The sequence below is a fragment of the Equus asinus genome, chromosome 8 (genome assembly GCF_041296235.1).
Source record: "Equus asinus isolate D_3611 breed Donkey chromosome 8, EquAss-T2T_v2, whole genome shotgun sequence".
NCBI classification, from domain to species: Eukaryota; Metazoa; Chordata; class Mammalia; order Perissodactyla; family Equidae; genus Equus; species Equus asinus.
Window position 1 is genome coordinate 84,451,974 of NC_091797.1, and position 19,053 is coordinate 84,471,026.

At 45.9% G+C, this 19,053-nt stretch overlaps 1 protein-coding gene across 1 annotated transcript in view; it reads left to right on the forward strand.

The window, feature by feature from the left end:
• CCDC60 (coiled-coil domain containing 60) overlaps positions 1-18,529 on the forward strand; it is a 157,538-nt gene extending 139,009 nt beyond the window's left edge. The window contains exons 8-14 of the mRNA XM_044775780.2: positions 5,916-6,000; positions 9,087-9,158; positions 11,231-11,293; positions 11,972-12,094; positions 14,314-14,445; positions 16,030-16,219; positions 18,083-18,529. Coding sequence (XP_044631715.1) covers positions 5,916-6,000; positions 9,087-9,158; positions 11,231-11,293; positions 11,972-12,094; positions 14,314-14,445; positions 16,030-16,219; positions 18,083-18,184 — 767 coding nt within the window. The 3' untranslated portion in view covers positions 18,185-18,529. The remainder of the gene's footprint in view (positions 1-5,915; positions 6,001-9,086; positions 9,159-11,230; positions 11,294-11,971; positions 12,095-14,313; positions 14,446-16,029; positions 16,220-18,082) is intronic.
• Positions 18,530-19,053: the final 524 nt, after the last annotated feature.

Consider the following 19,053-nt stretch of genomic DNA (forward strand, 5'->3'; position numbering starts at 1 on the left):
GAAAGTTTCCATCATCCCAAGAGAAAACCCCTCATCTATGGGCAAGCCTTCTCCTCTCCCACCTCCAGCCCCAGGCAACCACAAATCTGCTTTCTGTCTCTAGGAATTTGCCTTCTCTGAATGTTTTATATACAGAAGTTGTATCACTCTGTGACCCCCACTTTTTCAGTGGTCCATAATTTGGGGGACAAGTGTTCTTTAGAAAATCTGTTGAAAGCTATGGGCCCTCTCTCCAGAAAAAAAAAAAAATTCAAACATACACATATACACAGTTTTCATACTTTTTTAGGGGGAACCTGTGGGCCTCCACCAGATAGAATTGTGGATGGATCCCATAAGTCGTGTAAAATATTCATTCTTAGAACTACCTGGTTTGAGCTTGTGTAGTAAAAGGAGAGAGGAAAAGAAAGGATTTATACAGAAAGATGGAGACGGTAAAAGGAAGAAAGAAAAAGGGGCATGAAAGAGGCTGGCCCACTGGGAAGTTATTGACTCTGGTGCGTGGGACACCTTCCTGCTGTGTCCCTGTCCCCATCTGCTGTGTCCTCTCAGTGACGTCCACGCTGAGGCCTGCCTGCCCAGCCAAGTGTTATTTTACACCATCTAGAATGCCCATGGCAACCAAGGATGGGCTGGGCTGAGCAGACAAGGATTGCGTGTAGTGTAGATTCAAAGAGGTTAAACAAGAGGTCACGGTAGACCAGAAAGCCCGGCAGGAGCCCTGATCATCAAAACTAGAAATAGCAGAAGTACAAAAGTCCTGTAGGCAGTCAGGACTCAGAGTAATGACTGCCAATGAGAAAAATTCCCACCATCCTCCTTGTCAAGGATGAAGAAAGTCTCCAAGCCCTGACAGGCTATTTGCTGAACAGAATTATTACCCGAGATGAAGAGGAACTAAGAGAAACTGTCAGCAGACGTGTGACTCATGGACTTCTTGGACCCTCTTTCATTTTAACACGTATTTATTGAGTAGCTACTGTGCGCCTGGAACTGAGAGTTATGGTACCTGCCCTCCCCACACTTATATTTCAGAAGGAGGAAGCACACAATAAATGAGAAAACCATAAAAAGCAGGGCAATTGCAGATAATACATGATTAGAAGATAATAAAACGAGATGTTGGGCTAGAGAAAGACTAGTTTAGCCAGAGCAGTCAAGGAAAGCCTCTCTCAGCTCTGACTTTGGAGCTGACACCTGAAGAGATGAAGCCACGGAGGGAAGCGGGGGTCAGAGCGTTCACGGCCTTTGAAGGGCAACATAAGGACCTCAGAATTATTCCAAGTGCAACAGGAATTCTCCGGAAGGTTTTCAGTCCAGGAGTAACATGACTTGCTTTTCTTTTCAAAAGCGTCTGTGTGGTTATTAACGTTATATCCATGCTGTGTGTCTTTTAACTCTAAAAGCCTCGCTCCTAGATAACAAGAGCAGAGAAGCATCCTCAGCTTCAAGAACTCAGTCCCAGAACCTGCATAAGGTCCTCCCAGTGGCAGCCTGAATGCTGGAGGGAGGAGCGAGCAGGGGAGGAAGGAGACCGTGCAGTGAGGGGAGGGGCGAATGGTGCCACTTCTCCAGGCACCAGAAACACTGCAGACCCTTCCCCAATGGCCACCTTCCTCCCCATCGAACCGGTTGCCTACTCCAATCCGTACTGTTTCCTAAAGCTCTTTTCAACCCCACCCTCTTCATTCCTATTGCTTTCGTCTTAGTTCAGAGATAGAAAACTGGGGCACATAGGCCAGTTTCTGCCACTTATGTTTTCTTTAGCACACAAGGCTTTGTTAAGAGAAGAAATGAAAAAGTAGGAGTGACTTCTTAGGATTGAGAGGTTTTTACACAAAAATTCCTATTTAAAAGAAAAACATCACTCTTTGTGGCAACAGTGAGCCTGCAACCCTGCATGGCAACATTCAACTGGAGCTGTCTCTCTTAGAGGGCCATATGCTCTCTAGTTTTCCACAATCCCCACCACTCCCTATTACCCTCAGTCATTTCATTGCTCCCAATTGGCCAAGTGTGTGGCCATTTATCATCTCGTTTGCTCTGTTGTTTTCCTTAGAAGGATGATGATGATAATACAATAGTTAACACTTAGGAGGACTTTTATGTGTTGGGCACTATTCTAGCTTATACTATATGTGTATACTATATATATTTATACATTTAATCCTCACAACAACCTTTTTCTTGCCTATTTTACAGTTGAGAAAATTTGGGCACAGAGAGGTTAAATCATTTGCCCAAAGTCACATACCTAGTAAGTGACAGAGCCAGAATTTGAACCCAGGCAATCTGGCCCTAAAGTCATACTCAATCTCTATGCTTTACCCAAGTCTCTAGAAAAAGTAAAAACTGAAAGGCCAAAATAGAAACTTGATTTTCTTACACCGGACCACGTCACTCATTTTTGGTACCTGACCTCCGTGGGCACCTGAGTTGGGCATCACTGGTCCAGATTCTCATCTCCTCTCACCTCAAGGACAGCAACAGTCTCCTAAATAGTCTCTTGCTTCTTGTCATGCTCTCACTTGCCCACAGATTCTTCTCCATGTTGAACCAAAGGGAACTTTCTAAATTAAAAATCTGATGTAGTGCCCCCCAGCTTAACATCCTTCAATGACTCCCCATTGCCTCTAAGATATTACATCTAATCTTGTCCCAGGCTGCCTATAATAGGCTCAGCTCTTGCCACTTCACGCCTTATACCAGGCACTCCAGCCTCACCAAAATACTTTCCTCTTCTTAAACAATACACATCCTTTCATGTCCTCCTCTGTCTGCAATGCCCTTTCTTCTCTCACCTTTCAGTTTGGTGGACTCCTACTCAACCTTCAAGACCCAGCTCAAATGTTCCCTCCACTGTGAAGTTTTCTCTGACTTTCCTGGGTCACTCCTCTCAACTCTTTTAGTACTTTGCAATTGCTTTTATTGAGTACTTAAATTTAATTTATAGCTACCTCTCACTATATTGGGTAAGAACTTTTTCTGGCTGGGTAAAGAAATGTGAAAAATAGTGGCTTAAAAAAGATGAAAGTTTATTTTTCTTACAGATTAAAGAAGACCAATCCATGGCTGGTAGGGTGGCTCCAAAGATCATCAGGGATCCTACTTCCTTTTGTCTTTCTTCTCTCATGCTCAAGATCACTTCATGATCCAAAATGGCTGCTGGAAAGCCAGTCATTACAACCACATTCCAGTTTGGAAGCAGAAGGAAGTAGGTGAAGTACAAAAGTGCCCACTCCCAGCTGAGTTTAAGCAGCCTTCTCAGAAGCTCCATACCACACTTCTACTAAAATCTCCTTGCACAGAACTTAGTTACAGGGACAGGCTTAGCCGCAAAGGATGTTGGGAAATTAGGCTAGTCAATGCTTCCCCTCATACACAAAAAAGTATGTGCATGCACGCACGCACACACACACACAATCTATTACTAAGGAAGAAAGGAGAGAGGAATGTGAGCTCCCTGCAGGCGTGGAACAATAATGTCTTATCCACCTTTAGCCTGACACACAGAAGGTGCACAACAATGACTAGGACGCCTATATCATGGACAGAAAGACCTTCTACTTCTGCCTTCCCACTCTTTTCTTCCATTTGTACCTGAACCTCCATCCCATTTGTCACAGCCTTGACAAAAGAAGATTAATGTCCAAGGCTTTCACTGCTTTCTAAAACCTCCTCAAATTGATTCTGAATTCATGAATCCTATTCTGAGAGACACACCATTTGACCAATGTCTAATTTCCAGGGCAGGCTGCATAATGAAGTCTTTGTGGATGCAAATCGTTGGGGACAGCAGGTTGTGGCCTTTCCATGGAATGACCCCCTCCTCAAATCAATGGTAGAGGGGTTCCCAAGAAACCAAAGCCCGGACCATCCCTTCTGCCAGTCTTGAAGTTTCCAGCCTTGGAACTGTTAGAGGAGAAACTCACTTAAACAGCAACTCGAAAAGATGGGTCATATGCCATCAAATGTTCCCCGCTCAAACCAACCCCATACAGTAAAAAGACTCCCTCTGTTTTCCCCCAAAGGGAGGAAGAAATGGGTTTAGTCACTCAAGAGTGAGATTCTTAGACAGACTTGGGATGGAAGATGGAGGAAGGAAGTCAGGTGTTTTTCTCTGGGGATATGATTTGGTACTTGAAAACACAGGATGCTGTTGTCTCTGAGCAATGAGTAACAGTATCCCCATAACCCTGAGAACAGAACTGAGCGGGTTCCTCTGAGTGGGGGCATCCAACATAGGACTGTCTTCCTGAGGAACACTCTATTTTGTGGCATCAGTACCCTTTCCAAACAAGTCTCTTCTTCCATAGCCGTGAGGAGTAGATGGGGGCCTCAGAGTCCCCCATCGGTGGATGGAGGTTGATATTGGTAGGCACCATTCCTGCCCAGAGGCATTATTGGCAAGCAGAAAAAAAACCTGTGGGGTATTGAGTGAAGTGTGGTGCTTTACACATAATTCTCTAGGAGAGCTGCCCAATGTGCCAGGTCGCTGGGGTCACTTGCTGTCCACCTACCCCTAGGCTGGTGAGGGGAATGGGTGGGGAGAAGTTCGATGTTGCTGCTTGGTTCCCAGGAGAAGGGAAGAAAGTGGAGGAACCAGCCACACCTCCCTCCTTAATAGACTTCTGGAAACAGCCCAAGGATTCTGGGATGTGTAGCAGTAGGGGAGGTGGGCATGGCAGGAAAAAAATGAAGGTCAGATTGAGATCAAATGGAATCATGCCGACAAATTACTAGGAAGCCAAACTACTTGAGAATGAGGAAGGGGGAGTGGAAAATGGGCAAACGTTGATTTTTGTCACAGCCTAGATGCTCCAAGGTCACTAAGGAGAGCCCCCTTGCCCTGGAACCCCATGACTGCATTTAAAAACAAGGCTGGACACCAATGCCTTGGGAAGCACTGGGCTCACCCTTCTAACCACGGCTTTTGAGACCTCAGCTTGAGCTGCCTACAAGCACTACTAAAGATGTGTTACTTCTGCTGCCATTGTCCTTCTTCACTGATATCCCAAATTGAGCTCATCATCTCCCAAATCCTCCCCTCTTTTTTCTCTTTAGTCATTCATTTACTTATTCAGCAAATATTGACCGAGACTCCTATGTGACAAGAACAGTGCCAGGTCCTTGCAAATCTGTATCCATCTAAAACACTTAGGACTTCCAATCTCCCTCTTTCCTTGAAACACATAGCTTACTCCACCTATATTTCATTTTCCGACTTTTGAGAGCGTCAGTGTATCAGTTTCCTGGGGCTGCCGTAACAAAGCACTACAGACCGGCAGGCTTGAAACAACAGGAATTTACTGTCTCACAGTTCTAGGGGCTAGAATCCAAAGTCAAGGTGTCAGCAGGGCCGTGCTTCCTCGGAAACCTGTAGGGGAGAACCCTCCCTTGTCTCTCCCAGCTTCTCATCGTGGTCGGCAATCCTTGGCATTTTGGCTTGTAGAGGCGACATCAGTCCAGTCTCCGCCTCTGTCATCACGTGGCCATCCTCTCCTGTGGGTCTCTCTCCTCTTCTTATAAGGACACCAGTCCTACTGGATCGAGGGCCCACCCTACTCCAGTATGACCTCGCCTTAACTTAACTGATTACATCTGCAGTCACCCTATTTCCAAATCACAATGTGAACAATTCAGATTCTGAGGTATTGGGAATGGGGACTTCAGTATACATTTTGGGAGGACACAATTCAACCCCCAAGAGTCAGGCACAAAGAAATATTTCTATACTATGCAAAAAGCAACAATATTAAGTATGAAAATAAAAGTCCCCTAAACCCCGATCTAAGCCCTCTCCAGCCTCCCAACACTCAGAAGCAGAGGCGACATCAGCCTGGGGCTGGACCCTGCCTTGCACAGCCCTGTCTTGAGAGTGTCCTCCAGACAGTGACCTCTCATGTTCCCATCAGATCTGCAGAAGCTCCTGGAGATGGTGCGGGAAGATGCCCGGAGAACGATCGCAATGGAAAATGGGACGCAAAGAAAAGCGCCCAGGTATGTTCACCTGACTCCTGGGGCAAATAAAAGATGGCAGAATAACAGCAATAACGTTAACAACAGCAGGTCCCAATTATTGAACATTTTCTCTGTGACAACCACAGAACTAGGCCCTTTGTGTGTATCACCGCCCTGGGTCCTTACAACAACCCTACAAGGTAGGTACTGTTATCTTTATTTTACAAATAAGGAAGTGAGGCTCAAAAAGGCTAAGTAACTTGTTCAAGGTCACCCAGCTAATGAATGGTAACACCATGACTCAAATCCAGATCTTTCTAATTCCCAAAACTATTCTCTTAACCATTCTGCAACAGTGCTTCCCAGGAATCCTAAGGTCATCACCCAATCTTTTGGTGAATATTTATGAATATGCATGGACTAGGTACTAATTATTGCAGAAAATGTTAGGAAAGGAAAGCTCAGGCCTGCGAGAGTCAATAACAGGAGTATTCCGTCTAGTCTGGGTTGGGGTTGGGGATAGGAGAAGTTTCCTCCAAGGAAGAAACTTTAAGCTGAGATTTTGGGTGAAGCATGAGAAAGAGCTAGCCAGCCAAAGTTGGGGGGCAGGCAGAGGGAGGAGAAAACATCATAAGCACCATAGTTCAAACATGGTCAAAGGGACCATGGCACCTTCAAGGAACCGAAATTTAGCCCAAATGGGATGGAGAGAGGCATGAGTCTGTACGGACCTTGGAGGCCACCCCAAGGATTCTGCTTTCCATCCTAAGAGCAACAAGAATCCTTTTCCGTTTCAAGCCAGTGGCAAGCATGGTTGGCTCATAGTGTCAGACTCGAACCTGAGGTGTCTTCCTTCCAGCAGGAAGTCTCGTCCACAGAGCTTCTGATCAGCCTCAGAGAGCAACGTAGGCTAGAGTTGGAATTCCCTTCCCCGGTGTAGATCCCTCTAAGTAAGCAAATTACTTCCTGAAAATAAATGAGGCGCTGGAAGAGGTTCATCACAGCCTTCAGCCTACTGGGATGCTGGCGATGACTTATTGGTTATTGTTATTCCCATAATTACAGTTCACCAGGCACCCTCACATGCATCACACCCGCCTCTGCTTTTTCATGATGAATTTGTCTGCTGCTGCCTCAACTCGCGTCAGGGCTCCAGAGGGTGGCGCTTGGAGACACTCGGAGACAATGTTGGCCCTTGAGGCCCTGGCTGGTGAGTTTGGTTTATCAGCATTAGAGACAGACAATAATGATGGAGCATGAGCTCCGTGAGGCTCCTTCTTTTGTAAGAACTCACAGCATGAACCCCAGGTTTGGAGTCAGACTGACATGGGTTCACAACCTGGTGCCTCTGAACAAGTCACTTATCCTTTCTCTAAACCTCAGCTTTCTCATCTTTAAGATGAGATTGTGCATCAGCAAAGCTTTGGCCTTGGAACCAAGTAGACCAGTGTCAATCTCCATTCCCGTCATTTAATTGTTGTGTGATGTCGAGCAAGTTTCTTCACCTCTCTGAGCCCGATTCTGATTCTGTAGGATGGGGCTCATTACTAACCTATCCCAAAGGGTGGAAGTGAGAATTAATTTATATTATCCTGGTAAAGTATTATTACTGTTATGATAATAATGTCTCCTTCAATGAGTTATTTTAGGCATTTAGTGAGATAACGCATTTAGCATATTAGCATGTGCCTGACGTATCGTAAGCACTCAATAAGTGGCAGTGCTGGTGGTGGTGGTTGTTGATTTCACACGTGGTGTCCCACAGCATCTTCGCAGCACGTTGCCGAGACAGGTGTACTAACCATCACCCATTATGGTCGCCCCGTCTCACAGATGGAGAAAAATGGCAGCGAGTGATTTGCATAAGGTCCTCAAAGACAAAACCACACGGGAACCTGGTCCTCACAAAACTCATCATGTGGCCTCTGCATTCACTTTAGCCTTAAAATTACCATGGTTACAGTGCAAGAACCTGTTGAAATTTCCCATCCTCGTCGATTCCTCCCGGAGAACAGTCTCCCTAAGCCCTCGCTAAGGCAGCGGATATTGAAGGCTTCGCTGTGGAGCTGCAGAGACAGTTAGAAGCTGCAGAATTTCTTCTTCCCTCCCTGCTTTAGAGTCTGGATTCCCTTTTCACTTTAGACGTTAAATCTGCTCCCATCAGGGCTGACATAGAACTCTGCGGTTCTTAGGAACACTTCGAATCCAACCCACCCAGCCCCCAGCCTCAAGGGCGGACCGCTCTCTAGTCATCTGTCTTAGCCTATTTGGGCTACTGTAAAAGCACAACAGGAACTGGGTGGTTTGTAAGCAACAGACCTTTGTATCTCACAGTTCTGGAAGCTGGAAATCCGAGATCATGGTGCCGGCAGATTCAGTGTCCAGTGAGGGACCTCTTCCTCATAGACAGTCATCTTCTCACTATAACCTCACCTGGTGGAAGGGACAAGCTAGCTCTCTGGGGTCGCTTTTATAATGGCACTAATCCCATTCATGAGGGCCCCACCCTTGTGATCTAATCACCTCCCAGAGGCTCCACCTCCTAACCGTCAGCTTGGGGGTTAGGATTCCAGCACATGAATTTGAGGGGGACACAAACATTCAGACCACAGCATCGTCAAGAAAGACAGCCTTTTCTTAAAATCCTATGACACTGTTTGCCAAATGTCCCTGGGGATCAAAATCAGCTGGGGTGCTTGTGAAAAACACAAATTTCTGGTCTTCCTCCCAAACCAACGGAATCAGAATCACCAGAGGAAATGGGTTTTTAACAAGCGCTTCAAGTGGGCATTATTTCACAGTATGCTGAGACATTCTAAGGTTTCAAAATGTAGTCTCTTCACGCCTGCATCAGAAGTGTGTGCATGCATGTGTGTGTGTGTGTGTGTGTGTGTGGCTTTCAAAGCAGTCTCTAGGGCCCCATTCCAGGCCTAATGTATCCCGAGTCTCTGAGAGTATGGCCCAGGAGTCTGTGTTCTTAGCAATCTCTCCAGATGATTCCTACACCCGGTAGAGTCTAAGGAGTCCTCTCCAGAAAGAGAATTCTCCCTCCTCCCAAAGATGCTTATGGCCTCAGGAGCACCGTATGCTCAGTGCCTTATTAAGAGGCTCACCTTGCTTTGCAGCATCTTGTCAATGCTCAGACAAAACAAGAGCGATTCTGCCTACAAGGACATGCAGACCACCCACAAGTCAAGGTAGGATGGCGTGGGGCCCGCAGCAGGTGGAGGCACCACAGCTATGGGGCCATGGCAGAGGTACCCCCCTACCAGACCATGGAAAGTGGGGCAGGGTGAAGGACTTCTCCCTTTTTCATTGGAAAGCCCCTTAGATTCCAGGGCTGGGGGTGATACCCAAGTGTTTCTCCCCAACTGTTGTGTACCATAAAGTTAAAATCTGCCAGCAGTGAAAGAAGAAGTAGCGAGGATGTATTCCAGGACGCCTCCTTCCCTCTTACCTTGGGTGACTTGTGATGGGGAGGTGGAGGTCTGGCCCCATTTCATTTACTCATCTAGAGAACATTCATCCATCCCCACTATGTGCTTGGAACGGTGCTAGGTTTGGGTGGATTCAGCAGCAAACAAGACAAATGCAGTCTGCGCTCATCCATCTCACTGTCTGGACTGGGGTCGTAACGTTTTGTGAGCCGCAGACCCTTTGACAGCCTGAGGAAGCCTATGGACTCCTTTCAGAAAAATGCCTTTAAATGCTTACTATAAGTTACAAAGATTTACAAAGAAATCTATAGTACTGTACATTACAGTATCACAACCAAATTCAGCATATGGTAATCTATGAGCTTCTTTAGCATTGTGTTATATAACAAGACTGCAGCAGGTCTAATAACTACCATAATTTTGGATTAGTGTCAAGTGTGAATGATTTTTCAAAATATCTCCCATAATTGTAATGTGATATGCAAATTCCTGTGATTTCCATTTCTTTTAAAGTTTAGTTAAAATAAAGATGTAAGCTTTTTTCCCTATCCACATTCATGGACTTCTTGAATCTTGCCCACGGTTAAGAATCATTGAACTAGTGGGAGAGTCATGCATTTGTCAGGTAATCCCACAGAGTTAGCCATATAATCATGACTATGGAATGTGTACTGAAGGAGAAGGATGGAGGATTTAGTGTATGTTGAGCACCAGGGTCCTAACCACAACTGAGTTAAGCTAAGACCTGAAGAAAAAAAGAATTAGTTAGCCTATGACTGGGGAAGGTACAAACAATGCGCCAAGCAGAGGGAATAGCGTGTGCAAAGGGTCTGAGACAGGAGGAAGTTTAGAGGCACTGAGCAAAGACCAGCATGGCTGAAACTCAAGGAGGGCCAAGGGAAGGGAAGACTGAGAAAATCAAAAGGGGCTTTTGTTATTTATTTCTGTTTGTTTATCACAGCTGATAACATTACTTCCCTCACCTCCCACCTCCTCCCTGAGTCACAGTGTCAGCTCTAGGAAAGAAGAGAGCCATCTATAGGAAAAAGGTCAAAGCCAAACATGCTCTCCAAAAGAATTCATCTGCAGGGGTTGAGGCAGCTAGATGGAATCCAAACACACCAGCCCACACCTGGAAAGGGTCAAAGAGCATGAGGACCTGATTGATCACAGATGAAGAAAGCATGATCCAGAGTAGAGTTGCTTGCCTACAGACTAGGAGGTGGCGGTGTGAGGGTCTGGGCTCTGAACCCAGCTCTATCTGCCTCCCAAGTCAAGTGAAATGCATGTTCAGCTCAAGGATCCAGTTTAGAGAAGAGAATCCTTGAAAGAAGTCTGGGGTCAGGAACACCAAAGACAATATGACTAGAAGGACTTAACCATGCCTTCACCAAATCTATACCCAGCCCTGTACTAAGTGCTGAAGGGTGTAGAGGGGAGGATGGAAGGGTCCACAATAAACTTATCCTCCAGAAGGAGAGACCAATTTTATACAAATGAAACTGAGATCCAGAAAATATGTCATCCTAACAATACGCAGAGGGCAGTGTTGGACTAGAAGAGTCAGAGCGTGCAGAACTTGCTGTGCCCATTAAACAGGGGAAGATTTGAGTAGGTGGAAAAGAAACAAGGAGGACTCTCTGGGCAGGGTATGGTGGGAGCAAAGGCTAAGAGGAGGGAAAAATACACACTGAGTTCTATGACTGGTGCCTTGATTAGAACCTCCTCCCTTACCTGAATCCTGGAGTTTAGTAGATGTCAGGGGTGCCCTAAAGGTGCCTTTTAATGAAAAGCAGGCTCCAGGCATTTGAAACTATCCCTTTGTGTTTCAGTGACAGATCCAGCAGTACAAGTGGAGAGAGTCACATTCAGCCAGTCCAAAAGAAGTCTAAAAGGTAGGCCAGGTGGGCAATGGAAGGAGACGAGCAAGAGGGACAGTGATGGCCACACTCCATCTTCCCAGGGTTGTGGAAATAACCCAGTGCAGACCAGACTCCCCTGAAGCCATAGACACTGCTGAAGGACACGGGACTCCCAGGGCAGGGGGCTCATGGCCAAGATGCTGAGCAACAACACAGACAACGGGAAGAAATTCCTCCTCTGTGCCTCCACTGGACAAAGCATTCCATATTTATTATCTTGCTTATTCCTCAAAACCAGTCCTATGAGGCGGGAGCATCATCCCATTCTACAGAGAAGCACACTGAAATCTGGCCAGAGGAAATGTCTTGCCCCACCCACACAGCTAGGAAGTGGTGGTGCTGGAGCTGAAACCTGAATCTCCCGGCTCCAAATTCCATCATCTCACTGTCTTTAACATTTGCTGGGCTCTCGTGACCAGGAGTCTCCCTGTGGGCTCGTTTAATAAGGCCTGAACCACGAGCCTGATGTTGTTGGGGAGATCTGTCCTTCCTACATCCAGGGGATTGCTGAGGGAGGCTACGGGTGAGGACGGAGAACTCAGGGGGTACAGGGAATCCCCACTGCAGAGCCCCTTGGGGCCCAGAGAGGCCAGCCTCAAGGGTCTGTCCCTTGGCCCCAATCCCCCAAACCCTTCTTATCTGTGTCTACAGCCGCACCAACCGTGACATCATCCACTCTAAGAGTGGGGTTTGTAACGCCATGAGGGCCAAGTTTTACAGCGTGGCCCAGGAGGCTGGCTTCTGTCTGCAGGACAAGATGGAAATCCTCATGAAGTAAGGGCATGCATATATCCATTTACTCAAAGACATTCATCTATGTGCGCACGCGATGCCAGGCACTGGAGCTACAGCAGGGAACAAGAAAGACTTGTTCCCTGCCCTCAGGGAGCTTATAGTCTCCTGAAAAATATGGGCAGACACACAATAAGTGAATTGATAAAATATATAGTTACAAATTATAATCATTGCTATGCAGGAAGAGAGCAGAGTGCTATGAGAGAGAGAGAAATCATGGGGACCTAACTTAGGTTGGGTAATCCAGGAAGACTTCTCTAAGGAGGTGACTTTAAGGCTGAGCCCTGAAGGATGAGGAGGAGCTGGTGGTGTGGTGAGAAGGTGGAAGGACATTCCAGGCAGCAGGAAAGGTGCATACAAAGTCCCAAGGCTGGAAGGGACATGGAAAATTTGAAGAGGAGGGAAAAGTGGTAGGTGACAGCTGGGTCATGCACAGCCATCAGTGTCATAATTAAGCCTTGGATCATGATTTTAAGAGCACCAGCAAGCCATGGGAAGCTGTTCTTTTCTATTCTGACAACGCAATAACTGCCTCCCTTCTCAGCCTACCCCTTCACTGCAGTGACCATTCACCCCAATGAACTCATCCATTCATCACAGGCTGCATGATGAGCCTGTGCCCTCTCACCCTCTCAGCGTGGATGGACTAGCTGATCCAGGCCACGGGTTCAACGATGACATGCCCCTGCCTTTCAGGAGCTTCCAGTCTAGTGAGGGAGACAAACAAGTAAACTGACAGTTACCACACAGGTTGTTGAGAGTCAATATGGGAATAAGAAGGGGGCTAAGGGAACACAGAAAAAGGATGTCCTGCCTAGCCTCTGACAGCAATCAGAAAGGTCCTCCTGGAGGAAGCTACATTTTCAGTTTAATTAAAACAGATGAGGGGCCGGCCTAGTGGTGCAGCGGTTAAGTTCGCAGGTTCCTCTTTTTGGCAGCCCGGGGTTCACTGGTTCAGATCCCTGGTGCGGACATGGCACCGCTTGGCAAAAGCTGGGCTGTGGTAGGCATCCCATATATAAAGTAGAGGAAGATGAGCATGGATGTTAGCTTAGGGCCAGTCTTCCTCAGCAAAAAAGAGGAGGATTAGCAGTAGTTAGCTCAGGGCTAATCTTCCTCAAGAAAAAAAAAAAACAGATGATATTTCCAGGGCATTTACAATGTACCAGACATGGGTGTAAGAGCTTTGTATTCATTTATCACCTAGCCCTCACAACAATCCTATGGTTTAGGTGCCATTATTCAGACCCATTTTATAGGTAAGAAAAGTGGGCTTAGAGATGTCTCTTGTCAAATGTCATCCAGTGGTTGAGTAGTAAATGTGGAATTCAAACCCAGAGAATCACACAGGAAAAATAGGAGGGAAGGGAGTTCCAGGGAAAAGCAACAGCAAAGTCCCAGAGGCCAGAAGGGACACAGTGGGCCAGGAACTGCCAGTAGGCAGATGTGGCTGGGGCTTAGGTTATTTGCAAGGTAATCAGAGAGATAGACAGAGGCCAGATCATAAAAGGCTTTCCTAGCCCAGCTGTGGAGGTTGAACTTCATCTCAGAGACTTTGATCACGAGCCAAAGTATAAAATACTGGGAGAGAAGAGATGGGAAAGACAGAGAAGAAGCTGGAAAATGTCGTAGGGGCCGAATGATCCCTTGCAGGGCAAGTCACTCAGAGGACTATATGATAAGTAAAATGAAAAGCCATTGAAATTCATATATAGATGAGTGACATGGCTATATTTATAATATAAAGTCTCCTTGGAGAGATAGGACATATGCACGGATTGATAACAGGAGTGGGGAAGAGAGGAACCAACACGAGTTAAACACCTATTGCGTGTCTGGCACTAAGCTTGGCACTTTACACACGTTATATCATTCAATCCCCACCTCTAAGGACTAGGAACCATTAGTATCCTCCATTTTACAAATGAGAAGGCTGTGTAAATGCAATCAAAAACAGGGAGAGAATGAGGGCTGATCTTTAAAACGTGCCTGGATTTAGCAAGAAAAGAGCGTTTCAGGACCTTGGAGAGAGCTGTGTCATTTTTGTGGCCAAAGCCAGATTGGAAATTAGAGTGGCTGAGGGGGTTATAGAAGGAAAAGGTGTTGAAGTCAGATCTCAAAGGGCAGCTAGGACGGCTAATGGAGAGGAGAGGAGGGTCTGATTCCTCTTCCTCTTTCTCATATGACCTGTGATGCAGGCGCCAAGAAGAGAGAGGTCTCCAGAAGTTCCATTCTTTCAGCCTTGTCTCAAATTTTCAAAAGGATATAGCAAAAATGAGACATCAAGTCCCCGTGGTAAAAGGAGATGCAGAAGAAATTGCAGACCACTGGTAAAGACCCTGAGAGCCAGATAAGACGGTTCTTGAAGCGGGTGAAGGGAGGGCTATTGTCACAAAATCACATTTGATCCCATTATCCTTCAAGACATAGAGAGACATCACTCCAAAACTGTCCTTGGCTGCTGACAGGGCGTCCGAGAAGCCTATATCTGGAGCACAGTCAGGCAAGAACTCCTCAGTTCTTGAACCACAGATAATTCAGCCTGCTGTGTTCTCCATATTTATCTTCTGCTTGATTCAGACTTGCAAATAAAAACTAACTCACCAGCCCCTATGGGAAACGCAGAATAGGCAAATTTACCTGAAAATTTTACAGATTCTGAGGTCTATGTCGTCATCACTATATTCCCCAAATAACTTAACCCCTTAATGATACAAAACCAGGCAGGCACATCCTAGGAGCACTGTGCCCCAGCACGGGGATGATAATAAGTACAACAAAAAGGCGCATGAATTGAGTAATTATTGGATGCCAGACACCACCCTAAGCAATTTTCACAAATTATCTATTTTATTCCCCCACAAAAATCCTGAAGGATACGTATTAATCCCCACTTTACAAACAAGGTAATGTTAGGATTTAAATCCTGGTCTGACCCCAGTCTCTACATTCATCTGCAATACAGAACTGGAGTCTGATGAACTGTGATTTCACGAACTCCATCCTGGGAGGGAGAGTAAATCAAGATCTAAGAGGAAGATGAGGAAGTCTGAAAATGTACCCAGAATCTCTTCCATGATTTTAATAAGGTGGAATGGGAGCTTATGAGGAGACATGAATATACATCACAAAATATAAAATATAAAGCAGCATGAGTAGTCCAAGATGTATGGTGGATAATCAATTTCTCCTTCAAATTTTTCCACAATGGGTACATATATATTAGGGGGGAAATTCACCTTTTTTTTTTTTTAAGAGATGCTGTCTCTTGCCTTAATCCCTGATCACACCTGAACCATCTCCAGGTGAGAATCTATCTCGTTCCCACCATCTCAAGAATGGATTACCAAACTACACTGACATTCTGTTACAGCATTCAGAAAGGTTCTCAGAACCCACTGAGACACACAAAACCTGTGGGCCAAGCTTACTCACTGTCAGGGACATGGGAAATACACACACTTCTTCCTCCTCCTCCTCCATCTTATGTGTAAGAGCCTCTTGCACACTGGAAGGTATCCCACAGATGTCCTTCCTTCCCTGGTCTGATTAACTCTCAAAAGAGAAACTTCAAAATCATAATGTGCCTTCCTTTCTTCTAGCTTTTCACATTGGCTGCTTGATAGAAAAATCGTAAATGCATCTCTTTAAAGCATGCCCTTAATTTGTTTTTTTAATGAGATGTAAATCATGCTCCAGCTTTTACTGGAGCTTTTATTATTAAAAAATAAAAGACTTGCATGTTCTGTGGGCTCTTTACATTTATAATGGACAAAAGTCCCCCAGATAAAGATGGATACTGTCCTGGAGACATCACATGCGTGGTAGAAAGACAGAGAGGGGATGGAGACCTGAGCTGCCCATACGCATCTCCCAGCTGCTTCCTAACTGGCCCACTCTTCTTGAAATTGGAGGTACTTTGATCTGCTGTCCAAACTCCCTGAGGATCTGAAGAATTTCCGCCCTGCCAAAAAGATCCTGGCAAAACTACAGAAATTTGGGGAAAACCTGGACCTGAGGATCCGGCCCCACGTCCTCCTGAAGGTCCTGCAGGATCTGAGAATCTGGGAACTGTGCTCTCCAGACATTGCTGTGGCCATTGAGGTAACTACCACGTCCTTCCCCACACGATGCCTAGGGTGCCCTCATTCCATCATCTGTCAACATCCAGGCCCTGTTTAAGTGCTAGGGCCACAATTCAAAACACACAAAGTCTCTGCCTTTATGGTGCTAATCATCTAATGGGGGGGATTGTCACATGACCTTGGCCATTCAGCTCCAGGAGATATTGTATTCTTTGTAAATTCTGCCTTCTGGAAACTCAGGGGCTTCAGAGAGCCATAAATAAATGGGCACATGAATAAAATAGCTGGTAATCATAAAAAGGAGCACTCTATATCTGGCTACCAAAATTGTGGCCCATGGAGCATCGGCCTGGACCTCACCTGCGTGCTTGTTAGAAATGCTCCAAACCATAGCTACCAACGCAGAATCTACATTTAAATGAGGTCCCAGGTGATTTCTATGCACGATAAAGTTTGAGGAGAACTTATTTAAGGTAAATGTAGAGGGGACTTATCTTAACTAGGGCAACTGGGCAAGGTGACTTTTAAGCTGAGACCTGAATGATGAAAAGATAGCACCAGGAAGAAAAGAGGAAAGAGCAGGTCAGGAGAGAGAAGAGCATGTGCAAAGGCCCCAGAGCAAGAGACCACTTGGCTTATTGGAAGAACTCATTTGCAACCTAGGTGTTTGGAAGGAAGGAAGCAAGGAGATGCGTGCTTCCAAGGGCACTGAGGGGTCAGTTTGTGCAGACCTTTGAAGGTCAAGTTAAGGATTTAGGTCTTCATCTCAAGGGTGCTGAGGAACCACTGAATGGTTTTCAATAGTGGTTTACCATCACCATCCACTCTAGAACTTCCTAGAACTTTCTAGAACTCTAGAAGTTCCTGGAGCATCTTTATCAACATATGGGAGGGAGGGGGAAAGCCTTTCACACTAAGGAGTTAAAAAATGTTAATAGAGTCACTTCCTTAATTTTATCAGATGGCACTTGTACATTTCAATAGGGCTTTCAATGCCTCAAGATAAAGAAGTGACTCAAATGGTGGAATTCTCAGGCCTCTTGATGTTTCATGCCAGGCTCTTCCACAGGTTGACTGGAGTGTGTATAGACGGGTGCAAGGTCAGGAGTAGGGGAAGGGAGGTGACCTTGTAGACAAATTCATATGTTCAGTCTCCACTCCCTGCATCTCATGAAACTCTTTCAGAAAAGACTCTGGTAGGCTAGTCCAAAACTAACTCTAAAGCAACTGCCCACCCCTCCGTGCCAGTTATGGGGTCTACTTTCCACCTGCCAGTTATGGGAACATAGAAGAAGCAATCTCTGAGTGGGTAAGAGGACAGAGGTAAGGAGGCTCCCCCATTCTCTGAAGTGAGTTCATGGCCCTGGTTAGTAAATCTTGGCATGATCCTCTCCCAGTGAGAATGTCACAAAACTTCTGATAACCTGGATGTGGGGGTCTCTTAATCTAGATCCTATATGAAACTACATCTTGTATCTTCACCCTTTCCTGGAAGCAAGCCCATAGTTGTCATCAATTCTCAAAGGGGTCTATGAACCAAAAATGTTTAAAGACAAATGACTTTTTTAAAAGATTTTAAGGAGTAGAAAAGAAAGGAAAATGCAGACAGCTGGGTTCTCTTGTTCTCTCCACATTTCTTTGGGTCAATAGCGACAAGAAGGGGCTTAAAATTAGCCTGGTGAACCAGGAAGCTAGAAAGGGGTCTCTTTCTTGAGAGAACCTCTCCAGCATGATGCTCCTCGCATTATGAATGCCTGAGTGCTTGGGGGCATCCTGGAGCCATGAGCCTCAATCACCAGTCTTCTGGGATCTTCGGAGGGGGTGAGGCATGGAGTCCAGCTTGCAGATCGAATCTGAGGCTGCCACTGTATTTGCCCTGCAGTTTGTGCGAGAACACATCATCCATATGCCCCAAGAGGATTATATCAACTGGCTGCAGAACCGGATCAACATCCCCATCCGGCCCCACAGTGCCCAGGTGTAGTCTAGGCCTGAGTCGATCAGCTACGCCAGTGGAGGAGGGCTAGTCTACACTGTGTTTCTGCCTCCCGCCTCTGTTTCTGCTTCCTGCCTACTCTCATGGATACTCACTACGATATAGTAGAATCATCTGGAGACTGACTTCTGGCAACAATCTAGAGGGAGATACTCCCAAATGGAAACTCCCCTCACCCTCACACCCCAGCCCCAACCTCCCAGTCTCTCTTCCTCATTGGTCCAGCCTGACTCTACCTACTTCCTCTCCAGATTCCTTCACCCTATTCCTCTTCCCCAAGTTCTGGATAATAAAATTGAACTGAACGTTTGATGTCTGGCTGGGAAAGAGTTGTAGATGTGCAATTTGGGCATGGTATTCATATCCTAATAATAACAGTCACCATTTATTAAGCTTTTGTTAGGCAATGAGCCCAGTGCTGGGTGGTATTATTGCCTGATAATATCATTTAAATCTCACAATAACTTGGTTAATTAGGTACTGATGCTATCTTCATTTCACACCAATGGAGCTAGAGTGTGTTTCTCAATTTTATATATATTGCCATGGAAGGATGGTTGGATAGATAGATGGTTAGTTGGATGGATGGATGGATAGATGGATGGATGGATGGATGGATGGATGGGTGGATAGAGGTTGGATAGATGGATGGATGGATGGTTGGATGGATGGATGGATGGATGGATGGATGGGTGGATGGATAGATGGTCGGTTGGATGGTTGGATGGATAGATGGATGGATGGATGGATGGATGGATGGATGGATGGATGGATAGATGGTCGGTTGGATGGATGGATGGATAGATGGATGGATGGATAGATGGTTGGATAGATGGATGGATGGATGGATGGATGGA